The sequence below is a fragment of the Drosophila gunungcola genome, chromosome 3R (assembly GCF_025200985.1).
Source record: "Drosophila gunungcola strain Sukarami chromosome 3R, Dgunungcola_SK_2, whole genome shotgun sequence".
Classification (NCBI taxonomy): domain Eukaryota; kingdom Metazoa; phylum Arthropoda; class Insecta; order Diptera; family Drosophilidae; genus Drosophila; species Drosophila gunungcola.
This window is the reverse complement of record NC_069139.1, coordinates 23,296,831-23,315,473: the sequence shown is the minus strand read 5'-3', so window position 1 is coordinate 23,315,473 and position 18,643 is coordinate 23,296,831. Positions and strand designations below refer to the sequence as shown.

The following is an 18,643-nucleotide window of genomic DNA, read 5'->3' as shown; positions in this document are numbered from 1 at the left end:
ATTTTTTAAGATCTACCAAAATAAAATTAGAAAACGTCTTTGTGGCACTGTTCGATGTGTGAAAACTATATCTTAACTGACTCAACGGGTGACCTTTTTCTCAACTTCATGCTAATTTGAGAATGTTAAATTTAAGATTGTTTTAATATTAAAAGCTCAGCAAAGGTTGCAATTTACGACCAAAATGGAGAACGCGTTTTCAGAGTGTATTTTTTTTGGGTATTATGAACCAGTATGACCTTATTTCAGTATTTCATAACCAGTCCTGACAACTCGTTTTTAAATTAAAAATTAAAAAATGTCTTACGCTTCGCTTTCGTGACACTGTTCGATCTTGGCTTTCGTCAGTTTCAGTTTGTAGATCATCTGCTTGGCCTGCTTATCGAACTCCCGGACACGATCATCCAGATTCTGTGGATGCTGTTCACTTAGCGGACTCTTGAGCGTTACGTTTGAATCATCCGAAGGAGATGGCATTGAGTCGAGGACCTTACTCAAGAAGGGGTTTGGCTTTTTGGTCGACGGCGTCTCAATGCGACTCTGTGGGGATATATCAAAAAGTATGTTGCAAGTTAAAATAAATTCCCAAACACTGTTAGATGAAGAATATTTTGCGGGGTATTCAACCAAATTACCGTATCACTATCGGAGTCAATGGTTGGTGTCATTTCCAGCGAGAAACGCGGTATATCCTCGTCGTCGGAAAATACGAGAGGCTCTGCATCGAAACCGGATTCTTTGTCGGGACTATAGAAACTATCGCGACCGGGTGATTCGGGTTCCAGGGCCTCCAATTCCGGCTGGAGTTGGCGCCAACGTTTCGGTTTGGGGACTTGAGTTGCTCGCGGACTACCCGGTGTTTTGGGTTCCTCTTCCTCGGAATCACGCAGGATATCTCGCTCATTGGCCACGCGTTTGCGTTTCTCATCGAAGGAGATTCGATGTTTCTCTACTCTCAAGAAGGGGGTGCTCGTATTTTCTGTTGAAGGACGCAGAATATCCTCGTCCTGTTCCGCCGAATCTTCATCATTATCCGAGACCTTGGGCAGTGGCGAACCGCTTAAGGAGTGTTTGCTCTTCGACCGTCGCACTTCTTTGCCCTGGCTATCAACCCTAACCGAAGAATCGGAATCCTCTGAAAGATCTACAATCTGTACAGTCTCCACATATTCGGGTACAAAAGGTTCCACACTCTCCAGAATATTAACGGTATCCACTATTTCACCCTGCTGCGGTTCGAAGTCGATGTTTTGCACCGACATCTTGTCGTTTTGGATATTTTTCACCTTAATCTCCACAACTTGGGCGGGCGAACTGGGGGCCTTTCGTTTGGTTTTCGCCGGTTTAGGTGGTGGAGTTTTAGATAATTTGTCGGGATTAAGGGAAATCTGTGAGAACAGCGTACTAGACTCGGCCAGGCGGAATGTTTGGGGTGGCAGCAGATCCGGCAATACTTGGTCTCCTCCAACAGCCTCCGTGGAGTTATCCACACCTTTTGTGGGAGACTCTGAGGTACTGGTGTTGCTGGATGAGGGGGATTCCCCTGACTGGGGTGTCCTGGCACGACGTTGTCGCACCGTATCGCTGACAACAACTATTTCCGTGTCGTCATTCTGCGGAGAGCTCGTATTTCGCGCGGCAAGCGTTGTGGCTTCATTGAATCGCGTTTTCAACATATCCTGCACAATAAATGCATAGTTCGGTATAAATTACAAAACTCTATAACAAATGCATTTCTGCAAGCCCATGAAGCCCCTTTTTATATAGGTATTTTTACATTTAGGTACAAGTCTCCATTAAAAAAGCAGTGGCCATTTATTAGCGTTGGTTGGTGGTGAGCGGTGGTTTTTGGTGGATTTATTTTTATTTGTTTTTTTTTTTTTTTTTGGTGGTAGTGGTGGTAGTGAGCGGTGGATTGGAAGGATTACGTTTTTATGTTGTTTTTTGGGATACATGGTTTGGACATTTGACGCAGCCACAACCAATCGAACTCCACAACAACAATTAGAGGGGAAATCAAGTATAAAACTCTACACATTAAAAATTGGAAGCGTGAAAATGACACCAAAGTTAGACCCCGTAGAGCTCTAGTGATACGGTGATTTTTCGATATTTTTGTATATTTATAATTATGGTTTTGTTTTTTTTTTTACTGGGGTGATATGGTAGATTTGATGGTTTGGCATTTACCAATATAGGTAAATGTTGTTGGTTCTGGATTAGCTTTTGGTGGAAAGATTAATTAATGGTTTATGAAATTGGCAAAATAATAACAATAATGGGTTGAGTAAATGAAGTATGAGTAAAGGAGGATTATAGACTAGTAGCAGTTGGTAGTGCGAAGCGAAATTAAAACATTCATGAGCATAAAATGATTTAAACAATTAAAAGTTAGACCAGCTGATATTAATATACAAGACATTTTACTTTATTTTAATATTTAAAGGTTTAAAGTTTTCTTATTTGTATAAATAATTTATATTGAAAAAATACTGATAAAATTTTAATTAAATAGCAACTCCTTGTTATTTTAAAAATTTAATAGTTGTTATAATGTTAGTTCTATTTTTTCAAGCTACAAAAAATAAATAGATTTTTTACAAATGTATAGCAAGTTAAACCAATTTATTTTCACCTTTCTGTATTTTTAGAAATCGAACTCCCATTTCATTTGCTCTTGCTGTCGACTACGATTTAAAATTTAAATCATGTCGCATTAAATCAAGCTGTGCATTCCGATAAATCAAATGATGTCGAACCAATGATGTGCAACAGAAGGAGTAAAAGCAGAAGGAATCTGGAAACCCAATTCCATTTGCTTTGAGCCGGGACAAAAGGTGTCCGAGTAGAATCACCCTCAACGGGTATGGAAATGGGTATGGGAATAGAAATGGGAATGGGAAGTGTGAGGCGGGTCGGACGTAAAAGCGAAATGTGAGGTAAGCAAATAAAGACACAAAACGAATGTAAAGCAAAAACTGGAACCCGATAGCAACCACAGAAGCAGTGAAAATGGAGTGAATAGAGCATGTATTATGTACAGGTGGAAAGGATGTTGGAAAGCGGAAGGAGAAGCTTGGCTTAATTAAGAGGATTTGTTTGCTTGCTCCAACTCACCACGACAATTGCAATTACTTGCTGCTGCAATTTCTCAATTTCCGGATTCGAGGGCACATTTATCTCCTTCAGGTCATGCTCCATTGCCCTGCAATAATATTGTGATTACTAGGTGGAGAAATAGTCTACGAGTTACAAGCAACATGAACATAAAAAAGCTTAATGGTTTTGCTTATATGTTTTTTAAACTGCAATTTTAATCTGGTACGGACATTGGTTAATAAGATAAAAAAAATAATTAGAATGGGGGATGCCACAGAAAATCAGTTTAGAAGGTGACATCAAGTATGCACTAACAAATTAACACTGCCTTTGAAAATAAATCTAATAGACTTCCAAACTTTTAAATATATTGTTCAATACTTTAACACACCTTTTAAACTAGTTTTAAAACGCTGGTAATTTCTGTGACACCCACAATAAGGTAATTTTAAAGAGATTGTGTTTTTATAAGTTCAGAACAAAACTCTTGCTGTTATTCTCAATATCAGTTTGGTATAATCCCTAAACAAGAAACGTACTTGAGAGTCTCCAGGGAAATGTTGTCCAGATTTTGCAGGGTGGCCTTCATTTCGGTGAGACGCTTGATGATGTCAGCACTGGTCAGCTTGTGGTAAGTGGCTTTTAAGCCATCGATTCTCTGACGCGTCTCCACCATGCAGCTTTGGTCACAGGACTTACTGTACTCGTTGTATTGGTCCTCGCACCGTCGCAGTACATCCTCGAAATCCAGGAGTATGGAGTTCCTATCGTGCACCTCCTGTGGCGACTCGAAGCGTCGAATCAGGGTATCCGCCGAGTCGAAACACTCCTCCAACTGCCTCGCTAATGTGAGCAGACTCTCCAGGAACGCCTTCGACTGGGTCACATTCTCTCCGAGGGCATTGTACAGGTGCTTCAACGCATCAATCCGCTGGCTCAGCTGCTTTGGGGATTTTGTGTACCTGTCCTCGCAAACCCTGCGACCGGTTTTGATAGTGCTCTCGATTTCCGCCTTTATCTCCGACAGTGTGCGATAAATTTGCTGTGGTTTGGGCGAAAAGAAGAAATTATTAAAGAGGATACAAAAATATTGAATTAGGTCTTTGATGAGTTTAGAAACTTCACCATTTTATCAGACAGTAAACTTTATTTAGTACACAATTAAAAATCTATCTGGTTGCTTATTTAAATATTTAAAATGTTTATAATATTTATAATATAATATTTAAAATTACTATGCGTGCTTATACTAACCAGACACTTTTGGTATTGTGCCTGCACTGTATTTGGCCCGGCAGATGCGACATCTAAGACCAGGGTGGATCGCTCCACATTCCGAAGGTCACCGTAGGCCCGATTTAAGCGGGACTCGTAGGCAGGTTGTGGAGCGGTGCACTTGCTCAGCTTTGCCTGGCAAGCCTTGAACCTCAACTCCATCAGATTGAGCTGCTCCTGTAGGCGATTGGCTGCCCCACTTTTGCCATTTCTTGTGTGCTCGTCTATCAGTTCGCTGATCTCCTTAAAGTTTTTCTCATTGGCCACAAACTCGCGAGCCAAGCGCTATAATAGAAGAACATATATTTAAGATCTTAACGCAATAATTAAGGGCACTCGGTAAACTAGAATTTACAAAAACTATTTTATTTTTAAATATTTCAAAAGTTAAAACTTTGAGAATTTTTTTTGTTGATTTGTATGTATTATAATTTTGACGGTATTTTAAATTTTACAACCGGTTTTAAAGATAACGTATTGCTTATTGGTCTCATAGTGATAGTTTTTTTTAAGCCTTTTTTTCTCGAATCTACTTTTTAATTCATGGCGTTATGAGAAAACAAAAACTATTCATCAGAATTGTGGCTAAGGCCCGTACCTCATTAATATGTGTGCACTGTTTTTCTTCTCATATTTTATGTTCGAAAAATGATGTTAAAAGGTCTACTTTTGGTTTTTAAACTTAAAAAACCCGTCATGTGGTTTTGCACATTTTAAAATAAAAATGTGGATGATTTTCATTATATTTTTACCTGGAAATCCTCCGGCAGATCCTCGATGGTCACATCGTTTTCCAGATGCTCGCTGAGTGTCTCGTCCACCCGGGTGAGCCACGCCTCGAACTGCACAATGCACTTCTCGGACTGCTCCGCCTCGCTGACCTTTTGCTCTAGGAGCTCGGTGCGCTTCTTGGCCTGCTGCTGGAGCTGCGTCCACCGCTTGGCGATGTCATCGATGTCCCGGCGCATGGAGTCGGCCATGAATTCGTTGTCAATTAGCTCGTTGCCAATTTCCTGAATCTTCTCCAGCCATTCCTCAGAGTGCGAGCGCAGAACGTTCTCCAAATCCTGAAGAAAAACCAGCATTAATGGGATTAAACATGCAATATAGTGAAGATGTGTGCACACGACTCACATCAAGTTCCTCCATGATCTCCTCGGCGTCTGCTGCATTCTCTGGCGTGTTGCGTATCTTGTTCTCCAACTTGTCCAGGTAACCCGTCTCGCTAACCATGAACTTCTTGAACTCCCCCAGCTGCGTTGATATATGCTCGAGCAGAGCTGTCTTCGCATAAACCAGCTCGGTGACCTCCGTCCATCTGGCATTGATGCGTGTAAATTGCTTGGCCAGCGATCCATACCGTGATTCCCTATCCTTATCCTGAAGTTCATCCATTTGGAGGAGCAACTCGCCGCCCAGTTCGTTGAGCTCCCTAAACTGTGTGGTTTCCTTTTCGCAGGTTTCCTTTAGAGTCTGGAAGCGACACTTGCTCTGGAACAGCTCGTTGGAGTTACCTATATCGTCAATTCCCGATTTGGGTGTATTGCTCTCCAAATCGGTAAGCCATTGATCGGTTTTCTTGAGTCTCTGCTGGATGAGATCTATCTGGGATTGGAGGGCCGTCTGCTGTTGCTTCTTCTCCCGGTGAACCTGCTCCACTTGATCGTATAGAGTGTTCAGTGCCCTAATCTGCGATTGTAGGCACTCCTTTTGGGCAGGCTCTGCCTCTTTTATCAGAATTTCACTGAAATTTCGAGCACTTATCACATCGATCTCTAGCTTCCGAAGATCTTGACTACTGGCACTTTCAGCTCCATTTAACTTTGTATCCGCTGCGCTCCGCAAAACAGCTATAATGGCATTGTATTCCGCTGCAAAGTGGTTTAGATTTTCAATAGCTGTGGTTTGCTTGATCACACGCTCATTAAGCTGCTCTGGAAGTCTGTTCCAAGTGGTTTGTAGCTCTTCGCCCATCAGGTGTTTTGGTATATTATCATAGGTTGGTCGGAGGGACTCCAGTTCATCTACCAATTGGTTGAGCAAATACTGCTGTTTTTGCATGACTTCCAGATTGGAGACGCGCACCTTCTGGTTGGACACTTTGGCCACGAAATCTTGGAGTTGTTTTAGTTGCCTGGAAAGACTCTCGCCTCCTCTTTGTTGAATGAGCGCCTGCAAGGCCTGCTTCATGTCGTGCCAACTGTCGTAGAATAGACCAAAATCTTGCTTCCATTCCAGCAACTGATCATCCAATTCTTCGGTGGCTGTTTTGGCCTCCGAAATCTCAGATGTCAGTGATTCCATGTGGCTCAAGCGTTGCTCTAATTCCTTGCCACTGGCGGAACCAGCGTGTTGCTTATACCAATCTCTGGAATCAGCCAGGACTAATTTGAATCCTGTCAGGCTATTGTAATACTTTTCCTTGGCCAACAGCGTATGGCTTTCGCTTTGTTGGCTTGCTAGTTTCTGAGCCAAAACCGCATATCTTTGCTCCAGCTGCTTGATGTGCGTTTCTTCGAGGAGAAGGTTCCTCGAAGGATCCTCCAGCTCACAGACTTCATAGAGTTTCTTGAGTTCCGGTAAACTACCACTACGTCGGGTATTTTCCGCCTGAAGTTCCCTGAGTAGATCACACTGTTGCCGCAGACTTTGCCTTTGTATTTGCTGCAACTTTTGCTCAACTTCCTGGACGTAGGCAAAGTGTTCTATAATGTGATTTTCCAGGGCATAAAAGTTGTCAGCATTTCTCAGCTTTCGCTTTTTGCTGGCCAAATCGTGTTCCTCTTCATCTTCGGGAGCGTCCTCCTCACCAAAGCGAATGATCATCTGGTAATCCACCCAGCCCTCAGGTCGCACAACCCGACTGTCATCGTAACTGGCACGATCTCGTCCGAAATTAAAGCCCTTGGTTTCGATGCGTACCGTTTGCACTTCAACGATCTGTTTCAATGCATCCAGGCGATCTTCGTAGCTCTCTAGCTGGATCAGAACCCGTTCGCCCTTATCATCGCCATCCTGCAATGTGGCAGCCACCATTTGTCGCAGATCTATCAGATATCTCTGTAGCTCCAGCAGATCCTTGGCACAATAGTTTAGCTCGTTAATACGCTGGGTAATACCACCCACGTCTGTCACATCCCTGCTCTCCATCAGCTTGAGATCCTGCTCGCGGGCATCCAACCACCTGGAGATACACTTATATTGCTGCAGTTTCTCGGTTCGCAGATCGCTCCATTTCACAACATGCGACCATCTTTCTCCTAGAGCACTCAAACGATCTTCTAGATCATTGAAGTTGCCAGAGGTGTCGTTTACAATAACCACCATACTACTCAAACTATCCACCAGTTCTTGCTGTTCACTTAAGTCGGCCTTGAGTTTGCGAGCCTCAAGTAGTTGCTTTTCAGCTTCTCCTAATGTTGGTCCTATATCGCTCATGTGGGAAATACGATCTTCAACGCTGGTAAGAAACTGTCGAAGCTGTTCGAGTTTTTGCTTCTGAAACTCAGCCAAACGCATTAGGATCTTGGCTTGGACATCCAGAGCTCGCAACCTCAAAGTCTCCCAACGTTCGTTAAGCAGCACCATTTGTTGCCTCACCTCGTTCTGATCCTCCTGACTTAAGCCAGCTCCTGCCTTCTGGGATTCATTGATGAGGTTGCTACCCTCTTCCAGAGCTTCGCCCACGTACTCCTGATGTTCGGTTAGTTTAAGCATGAAGCTTTCGTTTTCGTGAAACTGCAGTTTGGCAGTCTGGAAGTCCTGGGGATCGGGCAGATCCTGTGAGAGCAGCTGCTCATCTTCCAGTAGGAGGGTGAGAACTGCCTCGAGAGCTGTCTGATAGCCACTGATCTCCACACTGGCATTGGTGGCTGTGCTCAAGGGGCGCATGGAGTGAGAGTGAGTTTTCAGTTCCGCCGAAGATCTCTGCTCCATGCTGCCAGCACTATCTGAAGTGTAAAGCCCCAAGCTAGCACGATCACTATCGAGTGGCACCTCATCCAAATCGGTGATGCTGGTGCAGGGCACTCTCCCCGGATCCTGATCCTGTTCCTGTTCCTGTTCCTGATCCTGCTCCCTTGTCCTCATGGATTCCATGGCGTGGTAAAGGCACATCACATACATCTGTATCGATTTGTTGTCAGGCTTGTGGGTATGCACATCCTCGGCATCCAGAAGCTTCTCAATTTTGAAATGTCGGTGTGCCAAATCGAAGCCCAAGTGTAGTCTTTGCAGTGCATGTTGCTGCAGAGCTGCCTGCAGATTCAGCTCCTCAACGTGCGCATCCAGGATCATGAGGAAGGCTCGTCCGTCGGACCACGAGTTGGAGAAATCACTGAGTTGCAGGCCATGCGGTTCCGTATACTGGCGGGCCCAAGCCAGCAGCGATTTCTCCACCCCGTTGCTCGAATGACTCTTGACTAGATGCTGCCCATTAAACTCCAGCGCTATTAGCCAGATGAGGCCAAGGGTCAGCTTGGCATTGCCACCCACTATGTCGTCACTGGAGATGTTTACCAACTTAACACCATGCTGCTGAATCACGGTGATCACCTTGTTCAGATTATTGATGTGGTGCACTCGCATGCGACCCTTTTCGGGTTTCTAATTTACGAAAGAAAATAGGAAAATGGATTAAAGCATGTGGAATATAAACCTAATTTGTTTTGATTTGTTAATGTGTTTCTAGAGATGGTGAGATTATATGTATTATGTAATTGGTATATTCCAAAAATTATTAATTTTTTGGGTTTCAGGGGATTTACTAATTTGAAAATGAATATATTAGTTTGTATTTAAGAATTTAAATCTTAACAAGTAAAGCTTATTTGCATATCGCATTTTTAAAAGTATGTAATTCAGTATATAATTAAATACTTATAAAATAAAGCTTAGAATACTTATATTAAAATTCTAAAGTACCAAAATTAGTTAAGTAAATAACTTTATTTCAAGTCAACGTAACCGCAAAAATCACAGCAAACACAACATCAAATCAAAAACATTTGGTATTTTTTATACACTAGTGTATTAGCTGCAGTAAATCCATATGAGCTATTTCAATCTAGTTCTTTTACATTTAGGTTAAACATATAGAAAGTTATAATGGTCAAATATTCGTTATACTAATCCAATAAACAAAAATATTATATATAAAGGCATTTCTAAGGTTCTCAACTCTTAACTGCAGTAAATCTCTTGAACACATCTTAATCATTAATCATAAGTGATCTATACTGACCAATTGTGTTTGTGTTAGAGTGCTGAGCAGGGCCAACAATCGATGTCCGTCCCGCAGGTCCAAAAACAAATCCTTCACTGGTGTGCACTGGGTATCGATGAGATGTGAATTGATCCATTTCGTGAATGTTTTCTTCTGTATGTGCTGTCGTTCATCTAGAGCAGACAAAAAATAAAGCAAAAAAAAGGAGAAATGCTTAGATCCATTAGAGCCAAAATAGTTGCCAACTTTCTTTAGTTAACCTCGAGCCAAGTTGGCCGGCTTCAGTGCAAGATTGTAGGCCATCGCCAAGACCCAACCCAAAGTGTCTTTGGAACGCCAGTTTGGAATTCAGACTCGAGTCTTGTCGGTCGCAAGGGCCCAACCCAAAACGCAGCTCAGTGCAGTCCAACTTTGCTAATGAACTGCAACCAAACGTGCCAAATCACTCGCTCGAAATCAATTAGCGGAGACGTCGCTTGCAATTTTCCGACTCGATCGCTGAGAGCCGAGAGTCAGTCAGCATTTAAGTTCGGACTACACAGAAAAGAATGGATCATAAATCGATTTGAATTCGACCGTTTTTCAGATGAATTTAATCAAAATATTATGATTTCAATTAGGCTAAAACATATTCTAACACTCTGTTTTCTCAAAAGACATAAGATCAAATACCATTGTCAAATAGCTAAAATTCCAACATTGTTGTGTACAAACTTAAAAAATAAAGTAGGTTTTAACAACAGAAGAGTTCAATCATCAAAAGACTTTAATTTCATTGTGATCATCTTTTAAGACCACTTAAATGAAATTAAAATCGGTATATAAGAAATGTATTAATTCTTTCAGTGTGCAAGATTTTTGTATACCACCTTCTTGTTTGCGTCATTTGCCTGTTTTGTGTGAAGCCGCAGCTCACTCTGGCCTAAAGCAGTTTGCATCGCTCTCTAGAAGAAGTCTCTGATTGATGGCCGTCTTGGGCAGACAATTATATAAATTGGCAGCGGCTTGCGTGTAATTACTGATCGATTTTTGTTCTTTTCGGTGGTAAGTAATTACGGCAATGTTGGACTTGATTTGACTTGCTTTTTCCACGTTATATGCAAATTGACAGGTGAACTGGGCTTTAGAAAACTTGACAACTCACGGAATGCATGGAAAGCTCAACTATGTCACGCTCCGAACAATTTTCTGAGCCGATTACTGTAATTAACTTGTTCTAATCGGTTTGGACTAGGTGATGAGGCCAAACTCAATGTGTATGGCGACTTAAGCTAATTAAAACTTATGTAAGCTGATAAACAGAGGGTTTCATGTGCACAAAATGTTTGCTGCTATAAGTGATGCCAAAAAACTTAATTTATTTTGGCAGATTATTAATCTGTTTACAGTCTATTTATTTAAGATATAATTTAACTATTATAAAAGACGTTTAAATCTAATAATAAAGTCAAACTGACAGGTGACATTGTAAAATATAGTTATGGAATGAGACTAATATTGTGAAATTTGTTTAAATTTGTTGTCATAACTTACATTAACACAACAAAAGATTAAAAAATTAATCATTACTTAATGATATTTAATCATTTTTTATTCAGTCATTCTTGAATTTTTTTGTTTTGGTCTAAAACAAGTAAAAACTCCGTTTGCGACTTATAACTTTAAAATTTGTTTGATAAATTATAGCTTTCCGGAAATGATTTATATAATTCATAAGATAGACAAGCCTTGTTTGAATTCAAGACCTAGAAGTCGTAATTTGCCAACTAAAATATCTAATTACCAATTCAAAGAAAAGCACTCCCATCCAAACATGGGCATTCCATTTCGGACGACGTAACTCATCTCTTTCGGGGTGGCAAATAGGAATAGTAAGCCTCTGGCAAAGACGCAAGGAGGCACTCAAGACATCGCCGCATTCGCTCTCAATGCGCAATTTAATTGCCATATAAATGAAGGACAGCTAGTGCCTCCCCGGAGACTAATTGCCGAGCGGGACTAACGCAGCACACAATATTGATCGATGTGGCAAGTCACGATGCTGCTGATGCCGCCGCCTGGTTACGACAAACTGTTGCATGTGACCCACAAATGAGGCCAACTGTAAAATGGGCACCAAGGCAAAGGACCCAGCAAAATTGAGCCTACTAGAAAATGGCCCCTGACGATGCCACACGTACGATTGCCGCCAGTCATTCAACAGAGAAAGCGAATTCTCTGGGAATACTTGCGGAGCAGTTGTCCCCTCCCAGGCCAATTTGGACAGCCACCCGCTGATAATTAAATGAAATTTCATTAATTGAGCTTTAGACTCTTTGCACTAACTACACACTCTACCAAGTGTCGAGGCTGTGCAAAAGCAAATGGAACTGCTACAATTGAAAATGACTATGCTGGGATGGCAGAAGCGCAGCACTAATGGGGGCTTCAAGTAAATTAAATCCTTTACAACAAAACCATTCAAATCAAATTTTAAAAAAAGTAGCTTTAAAATACTGGTTTTCAAGCTAACGAAATTGCATCCAAAACACAAAATTGTACACTACAATTTTACACAAAAATCTTTTTATATGGAGCAGTTTTGTTTTGTGAAAAATTGTGTTAGCTTAAATACTGCCCTTTTAGTGGGGTATAATGTTTTAAGATTAAAACGTATAGTATTTTAAGTTTTACCTTAAGTTTATACTTTGAAAAGTACAAATTTACCCTCCACATTTAAGCTTTACCCCTTAAATGTACGCCACTGGTCTGTGCAATTAAATAAATTTAGCTTTAGCTTAGATAGCTGCAGCATCATCAGCTTTGAACAGCAGCTTCATCGTAGCCATCAACATTTTCCAACTCCGAACGGCAGCCACATTTTCAGTGTCAATTACTGCAATTTCGTTGGAGTCCCCCTCCTAATACCCTCTCCAGTTGCAATTGGAAGTGCAGTTTATGCATTTATTTTTGTTTACCAGGAAGTATACTTCTGAATATGTGCTGATGACCATCCCCTCTCTGCCATAATCCCCCGACAAACAGTTGGCCCAATGCCTGCTATTAGGCAGCATCGTTTTGTGTGCTGTGTTTGTTTTGCCAAAGTTGTTTGCAAATTGTTTTTCCCGGAAAACTCTTTCATAGCTGGTTCACCTAAAGTCTTGTCTCCCGCTACTGTTGCTGTGGATTGTTTTTTATTGACTGGGAACCAAACAAATTTAAAAATTCAAATTGATTGTGTTTCCTTGCGAAAGGTTTTTAAAAACCTTTGGTACAACTTTTTGAGAAGAAAGTAGGAACAAGCTTAAGTCAACTATTTAATTACATAATTTTATAATACCAATTGTAAACTAAGTTGCATGATTTAAGCAAAATAATTAAAATTAGATAGAAGCAGTAATACATCCAGTTAAATTTATTGTCCTTATGCAACTCTCCTACAAAAATCAATATAAGCATCCAAAACATAAATTATTTCTTATATTTATGACCTTGGTATACAAAACAATCAAACGAAATTTGCAATTCACATTTTGGTCGATTTTTGTTTAACTTTTTTTCCATTATTTTATATTTTCTGCTCTCGACCAATTACTTCAATGTAGTTAGGTTTCGAGGCAAATTTATTGCAAATTGAAAAACCAAGCAAAACAGAAATATTGTGTGCTGACTCGAATTCAATTCAATGGAATTGCGTTCAATGGATCAACTGGCTGAATGACGTACTGATGTCATTACAGTTTGTCGTTCTCTGTTCGACTGATACCCCACATTTGCCCCCACCTTTCGATTCACACCCGCAAACGCCACAAACTTGCTTGTCGTTGTTGTTGTTACGCTTACAAACATTATTGCCTTCAATTATAAAGCAATAAATTGATATTTTATAGCTTTTTGTTTGCGAGCCCAGTCCGATATGTAAATCGAGAGGAACAAAGCTGAAATTGTTCGATGTATAAGCCGTTAAGCGAGAAATATCGATTTGTCTGTTCAAAATTATTTCTCCGATTCCTGTCATGAAATAAAGTTAGATTATGGCTTTATTCTTTTGGCAGCTCCATTGTCTGTCCAAATGTTTTAATGTTAGATGAAAGTTGCTACATGGAGTGTGAAATGTTTGTTAAACATGCTCGTTGATTTATTGACAATCTGCTGAAAGCCGGTTATTGGGCTTGAAATACCAAATTAAGCTTGCAAATTGGGGAGCGGTGCCTAAATTTGACGCAATTATCAGAAATTTTGTTATTGTGTTATATTCTGAGAATATGTTCAATTAAAATTTATATTCAAGTGACGATTTTATAGATTTCACTGACAATTTATTTATGTAGATAATTAAAGAATATTAATATTGAAATTTTTGGATCATAACTAGTTTGTATTTTGTAGTATTTTTTCCTTGTCCCAATCTCTTGATTCTATATTTTCTGTTAATTTATTGCCAGTATTTTGATATAAGAAAATTTGGGACTCATTTTACAACTTTCGCAATGTATGGCTAATAAAAAAGTAATCTCCTAGTAAAGTAGAATTCGCTTTGATTTCTTAAAATTTAATTTACTATGAATGCACCCCATGGGTTATGTAGCGTTCTTCCTGGTTCCAATCTATCTCATTGTAAGCTTTTATGTCTAATTCTTTATGGCTTTCTCGTATTATTTTACCAAAGCGTGACCCGCATCGAATGAAATGAAAACAAAAATTATACATATATGTAAACAATCCAAACCGAAAACGAGGGAGTGGGACTGCCCTCAACTTTTCTTGGTGTGTTTATTATTGGAAGCCCATTTGGCTTGTGCCGGCGAATACTCGATCCCTCATTTATTGTGGGTCAACAGACAGCACCAACACGCACCGGCATACCACCAACTATAGCGCCATTGAGCAAATATTTATTTGTTTTCCCCGCATGTGTGTCAAGCCACATGGTAGAGGTGAAGGAACTCACATATATGGCCACGAAATTGATAAGCTAACGCAGTAGTTCCACCTCTTATCAGTCTAAAAACGAGAGGAACCGAACGCATATAGGCAAACATTACGTTACGCATTCGCTGGAAAATTAAGGGGCAAACGTTCCGTTCGGCTGAACATCTAAATGGGTGGGATAGTACATTGAATTGGAATTTAAATGTACTTTAGTACTGGGAATTGATTTTAAGTTATATTTCAATGCTTGAAATTTTAAACGACTTGTGTGTGTCATTACTTTGTGAAATCACTGGCAATGTGTTCTTAAAAACAGAATTTATGGACTCACATAAAAATTAATTACAAAACAACATTCAAATATTTATGATTTTAATCAAAATAACCAAGAAAATCTGTTAATTGTAATTTACACAAAAATACAGACATAATACTTTATATAAACCTACAACTGAATTGGAAAAAATGGCAACTTGAAAAGAATTTGTTTCTTCTTCTGGTTCAGTGCGTTGTATTTTATTGCCAAGCCCCGCACTCACCAAATTTTCTATAATCTCCCCATGGTTGGCTGAGCTTCTGTTGTCATGACTTTATAATGGAAATATCAGCTTTCTTTCTGGTTTGGAGGGCGGCCCAAAAATTTAATTGCTCGGTTTTACAGGCCATATGGGAAATTTAGACTTTATCCACTGCTTTGCGACCGAAATTCCTTTCGCACACTGGCTATTACAAACTTTCGTGCAATTTCCCGCTGTCTGTTTGTATCTTTACTATTGAGCTGAGTTCGATTACCGGCAACTTTTGTATGGCTTGGAACGTGACTTCTTACGACATTTCATTGCATGTGACATGCATTTTGATTGGAAATCGAACTTACGTACAATACAGTTTATAGCTTTTCCCCTAATTTTGGATTGCTGCAAAACATATGCACATATTTTTTTTTATTTTAACAGCTCTTGCTTCATTTTTAAGTGCGTAAATTGAGTTTTGCCGGAATTGGTGGAAAACAAAATTGTAAATTCAAGTGCGAAATGTTTTATTCATTGCGAATCTTATTCAGAAATAGTTCAGCAAATTGTGAGGAGTAGAATTGCTTATTTTATTTTTGCAAAAGTACGATAAATGGCTTTATTAACAATATATTTGATTTGGACACAAATATTTGGCGCGACAAGAACGGCTAAAAAAGTAAATTTCAATACTATCGATTTATGAAACTTAAAAATGGAGCATTCTGAGGAAAACCAAATACATAGTAACACCTGTAACACATAACCACTCTATAACAAGTTTATCACATGGCGCTAATCTTTATATTTATTTATATATTTTACGCCTCGTCGACCGTCTGTTTACAGATACCTCAAACACTCTGATCAAATTAAGACATACTTTAAGGCAAGCAACTCAAAGTAAAATGCATCATTCGGGCAAGCATTTGAGCCACCTTTGTGCCCGCATAAATTAGAATAAACCAAAGTGCATTTTCAATGGCCCAAAAAGTCTACATATAAATATGTTAATGGTAGAGAGGAATGTCTGGGGCAGGGGAAAAAGCCTGGGAAAACCTGTTTGCGACCAGAAAATGCCGCTGGCAGACACCAGCATGTCCGACACTTTAAGAGTGAGTTTCTTTCCAAAGGCTTTATCAATGTGGGAGACCAAACAACATGAAAAAATAACAAAACCTGGTCATGTCTACGAAACCCTCAACATCACCCCCCCAAAAACATCCATTCGCAGTCTCCGCCCCCTCAACTTTGTAGCTATATTTGTAGATACTGAACTGCAAGCGGAAGTTTTAATTCATTTTTGTTGTTCATATTTTTTCAGTGTTCAGAGTTGTTTTTTTACCGCAGTTTGGTCAACACTTTTATATCTTTTTTTACGCTTCCGTCGGCTATTGTCGGATGGCCAAAATGTTTACGGGTGTTAATTACGCGGAGTTAAAAAATTTAAATGATTTATCTACGGACTGCAATGGTGTCAGGGTAGTTATAAACGGAATATATCAAGGTGGAAGCTTCAAGTGGCGTTATATATAAAAATGTTATTTAAAACTTAAAATTTCACTGCTTTAAGTGTGTGCTTGCATATAAATAGTTAAATTAGTAAGGGTTTAAGACCTTAGGATTTGCCTCAAGTTAAATTATAAAAGAATTTTTTTATTTTTCCCATAGGCCTTATTTGTTTCCCACTTGCACAACAACTTAGATACTGGTTGTCACTTATCTATAAATATTAATGAAATTATTTAGTCATATCTTAGCCAAACGGCCCACACTAAAAACGCTTTACGCGTTTTAAAGTTTTTTTTTTTGCGGCTTTGGGCTCTTTTACTTGCTGACTGCCCACTTTTGCGATTGTCTGTCTGCCTGATGGTGCTCCAAAATTGATTACAAAATCACTTTACCGCCACCGGTTTGGCTGCCGTTCGCTGCTTAAATTTTACGCATTCATTAGTGTTACGTATAATTGAATTTACTTATCGCAAAATTCATTCATTCATACATTAATTGCAAGTCAAGCATTAACGACACGGCTTGCATCGTCATCATCACCTTTGTGGTTGACAAATTCTGAATTCCCCGTGGTGTTTAGATCTTAAACTGGTTCTTAAATTGATGTCTCAGTGCTTGAAAAATATTTACTCTCAGGTGACAAAGGGGGTTGTTTATTTTAATATTTATGTACCTGAGGATTAAATCATTGGATTTAATTCCTTTTCCTTTTTAGCCAGAATCCATTAAATTTTGAATGCAACAGTTAAGCTTCTGTTGACAGGACAATTTGAAGTAATACTTTTTTCCGGTAAAGTGCCAAAGTCTCAACGGACTTACATATCTGCAGATGATGCATGTCCCGAAGTCTTAAAAGTTTCTTGGTAATCGATTTAAAGAGAGATGGTTGCAAGCCTTGATATTTGCGAAACAAATATTCTAAAGGAAATACCTTTCAAGTTAATTTTATTTATTTCTTTTATTTATTTTTCTTGTTAGTTAGTGTTTTGATGCCTGGAGACCTGAAATCCTTTAATCTTAAATTTATAACTAAAATAAAAATATGACATATGTTTGTTCTTTGGCTGCCGTTTGCAGATTTTCAATCGAAATTTGATTTCCTTTTCAATTTGTAGTTTTCTGAACAAATTAAGCTCTCTTGAATATATCGTATGAACAGCAAATGTCTGCCTAAGGGATCTTTTAGTGTAATTTAAAATTGTTGTCTGTACTTCTTGCCATCCTCTTCACCTCACGGCTTATTTCTCCGAGGGCTTGTTAAAGCTCGCTTAACTTGAATGCCGCTTCAATTGCTTCGAGCACTCGATCCTGCCTCCTGTTTTTGCTCCTGGTCCTATTTTTCGCTACTTCAAAACGAAATGGCTTTCTTGTTATTTTTATGGACGTTATGTAAGTGAACGGCCTGTGGCCCTTGGACCCGCCATAATTGATAGGGGTTTAAGTATGTGTATGTCCCCCGTCCTTGAAAGCGTGAGAATTGGCAGCATTCGAGTCATGTGTTGTTCATTTATATGTTGCGAATCGCTAGTGGAAATTATTGGACAAATAAAGACCGGACATATACACACACTCTCGTGTGGAAAATACAGATGTGCATCTGATAGTTCGTATTCGCCGTTTGCTTTATTTAATTCCTGTCAATTAAGTGATGTCTGTTTGTTGTTCTTATTCCTGGAGGCATTTTAATTGAATTCCCTTGCCGATGGACCGCGACAGGCTCTCAGTTAAATGTTTGTTTATCTGTTATGCGCTTGAGGATTTATTTATTTACCGCTGGATACAAAATTCACGCATTTTAAAGAAAGCTTAACTGAACGATGCCATTTTTTAACAGTTGTAGAAGATGTTATCACAAGCTCTGATTCAAAACAAACAATGACTGTAGATAAATGTAAGTGTACCTGTTTGTTTGGAAATGGATTTAGTTACATTAATTGAAAACATTTTAAATGAAAAGACTGATATGAATATATAATATTATAATTTTTATGGCATTTGAAAATAGAAAGAAAGTTACAATATAAATATATTTTTAGAAATTTATATATATATATATATTTAGTTATTTTAGAAAAATCTCTTTTAAATGCTTTCGGTAATACTTTATATT

The 18,643-nt window shown here is 39.2% G+C and overlaps 1 protein-coding gene and 1 long non-coding RNA gene across 4 annotated transcripts in view; one reads left to right on the top strand and one right to left on the bottom strand.

Annotated features, from left to right (window-relative positions):
* The window catches only part of LOC128266569 (dystrophin, isoforms A/C/F/G/H), a 151,344-nt gene that overhangs the window by 119,772 nt on the left and 12,929 nt on the right, over positions 1 to 18,643 (bottom strand). The window contains 8 exon segments of the mRNA XM_053003159.1: positions 308 to 540; positions 636 to 1,679; positions 3,118 to 3,205; positions 3,639 to 4,141; positions 4,354 to 4,659; positions 5,127 to 5,441; positions 5,509 to 8,979; positions 9,617 to 9,771. Coding sequence (XP_052859119.1) covers positions 308 to 540; positions 636 to 1,679; positions 3,118 to 3,205; positions 3,639 to 4,141; positions 4,354 to 4,659; positions 5,127 to 5,441; positions 5,509 to 8,979; positions 9,617 to 9,771 — 6,115 coding nt within the window.
* Positions 420 to 3,139, top strand: LOC128266572 (uncharacterized). Of its 3 annotated transcripts, none has more exons than XR_008269065.1 (3): positions 420 to 560; positions 2,652 to 2,939; positions 3,002 to 3,139. It is a non-coding gene; the product is annotated as an uncharacterized LOC128266572 (long non-coding RNA). The 3 variants fall into 3 exon arrangements; XR_008269063.1 differs by having other exon boundaries at positions 2,993 to 3,120; XR_008269064.1 differs by having other exon boundaries at positions 2,652 to 2,934; positions 2,993 to 3,117.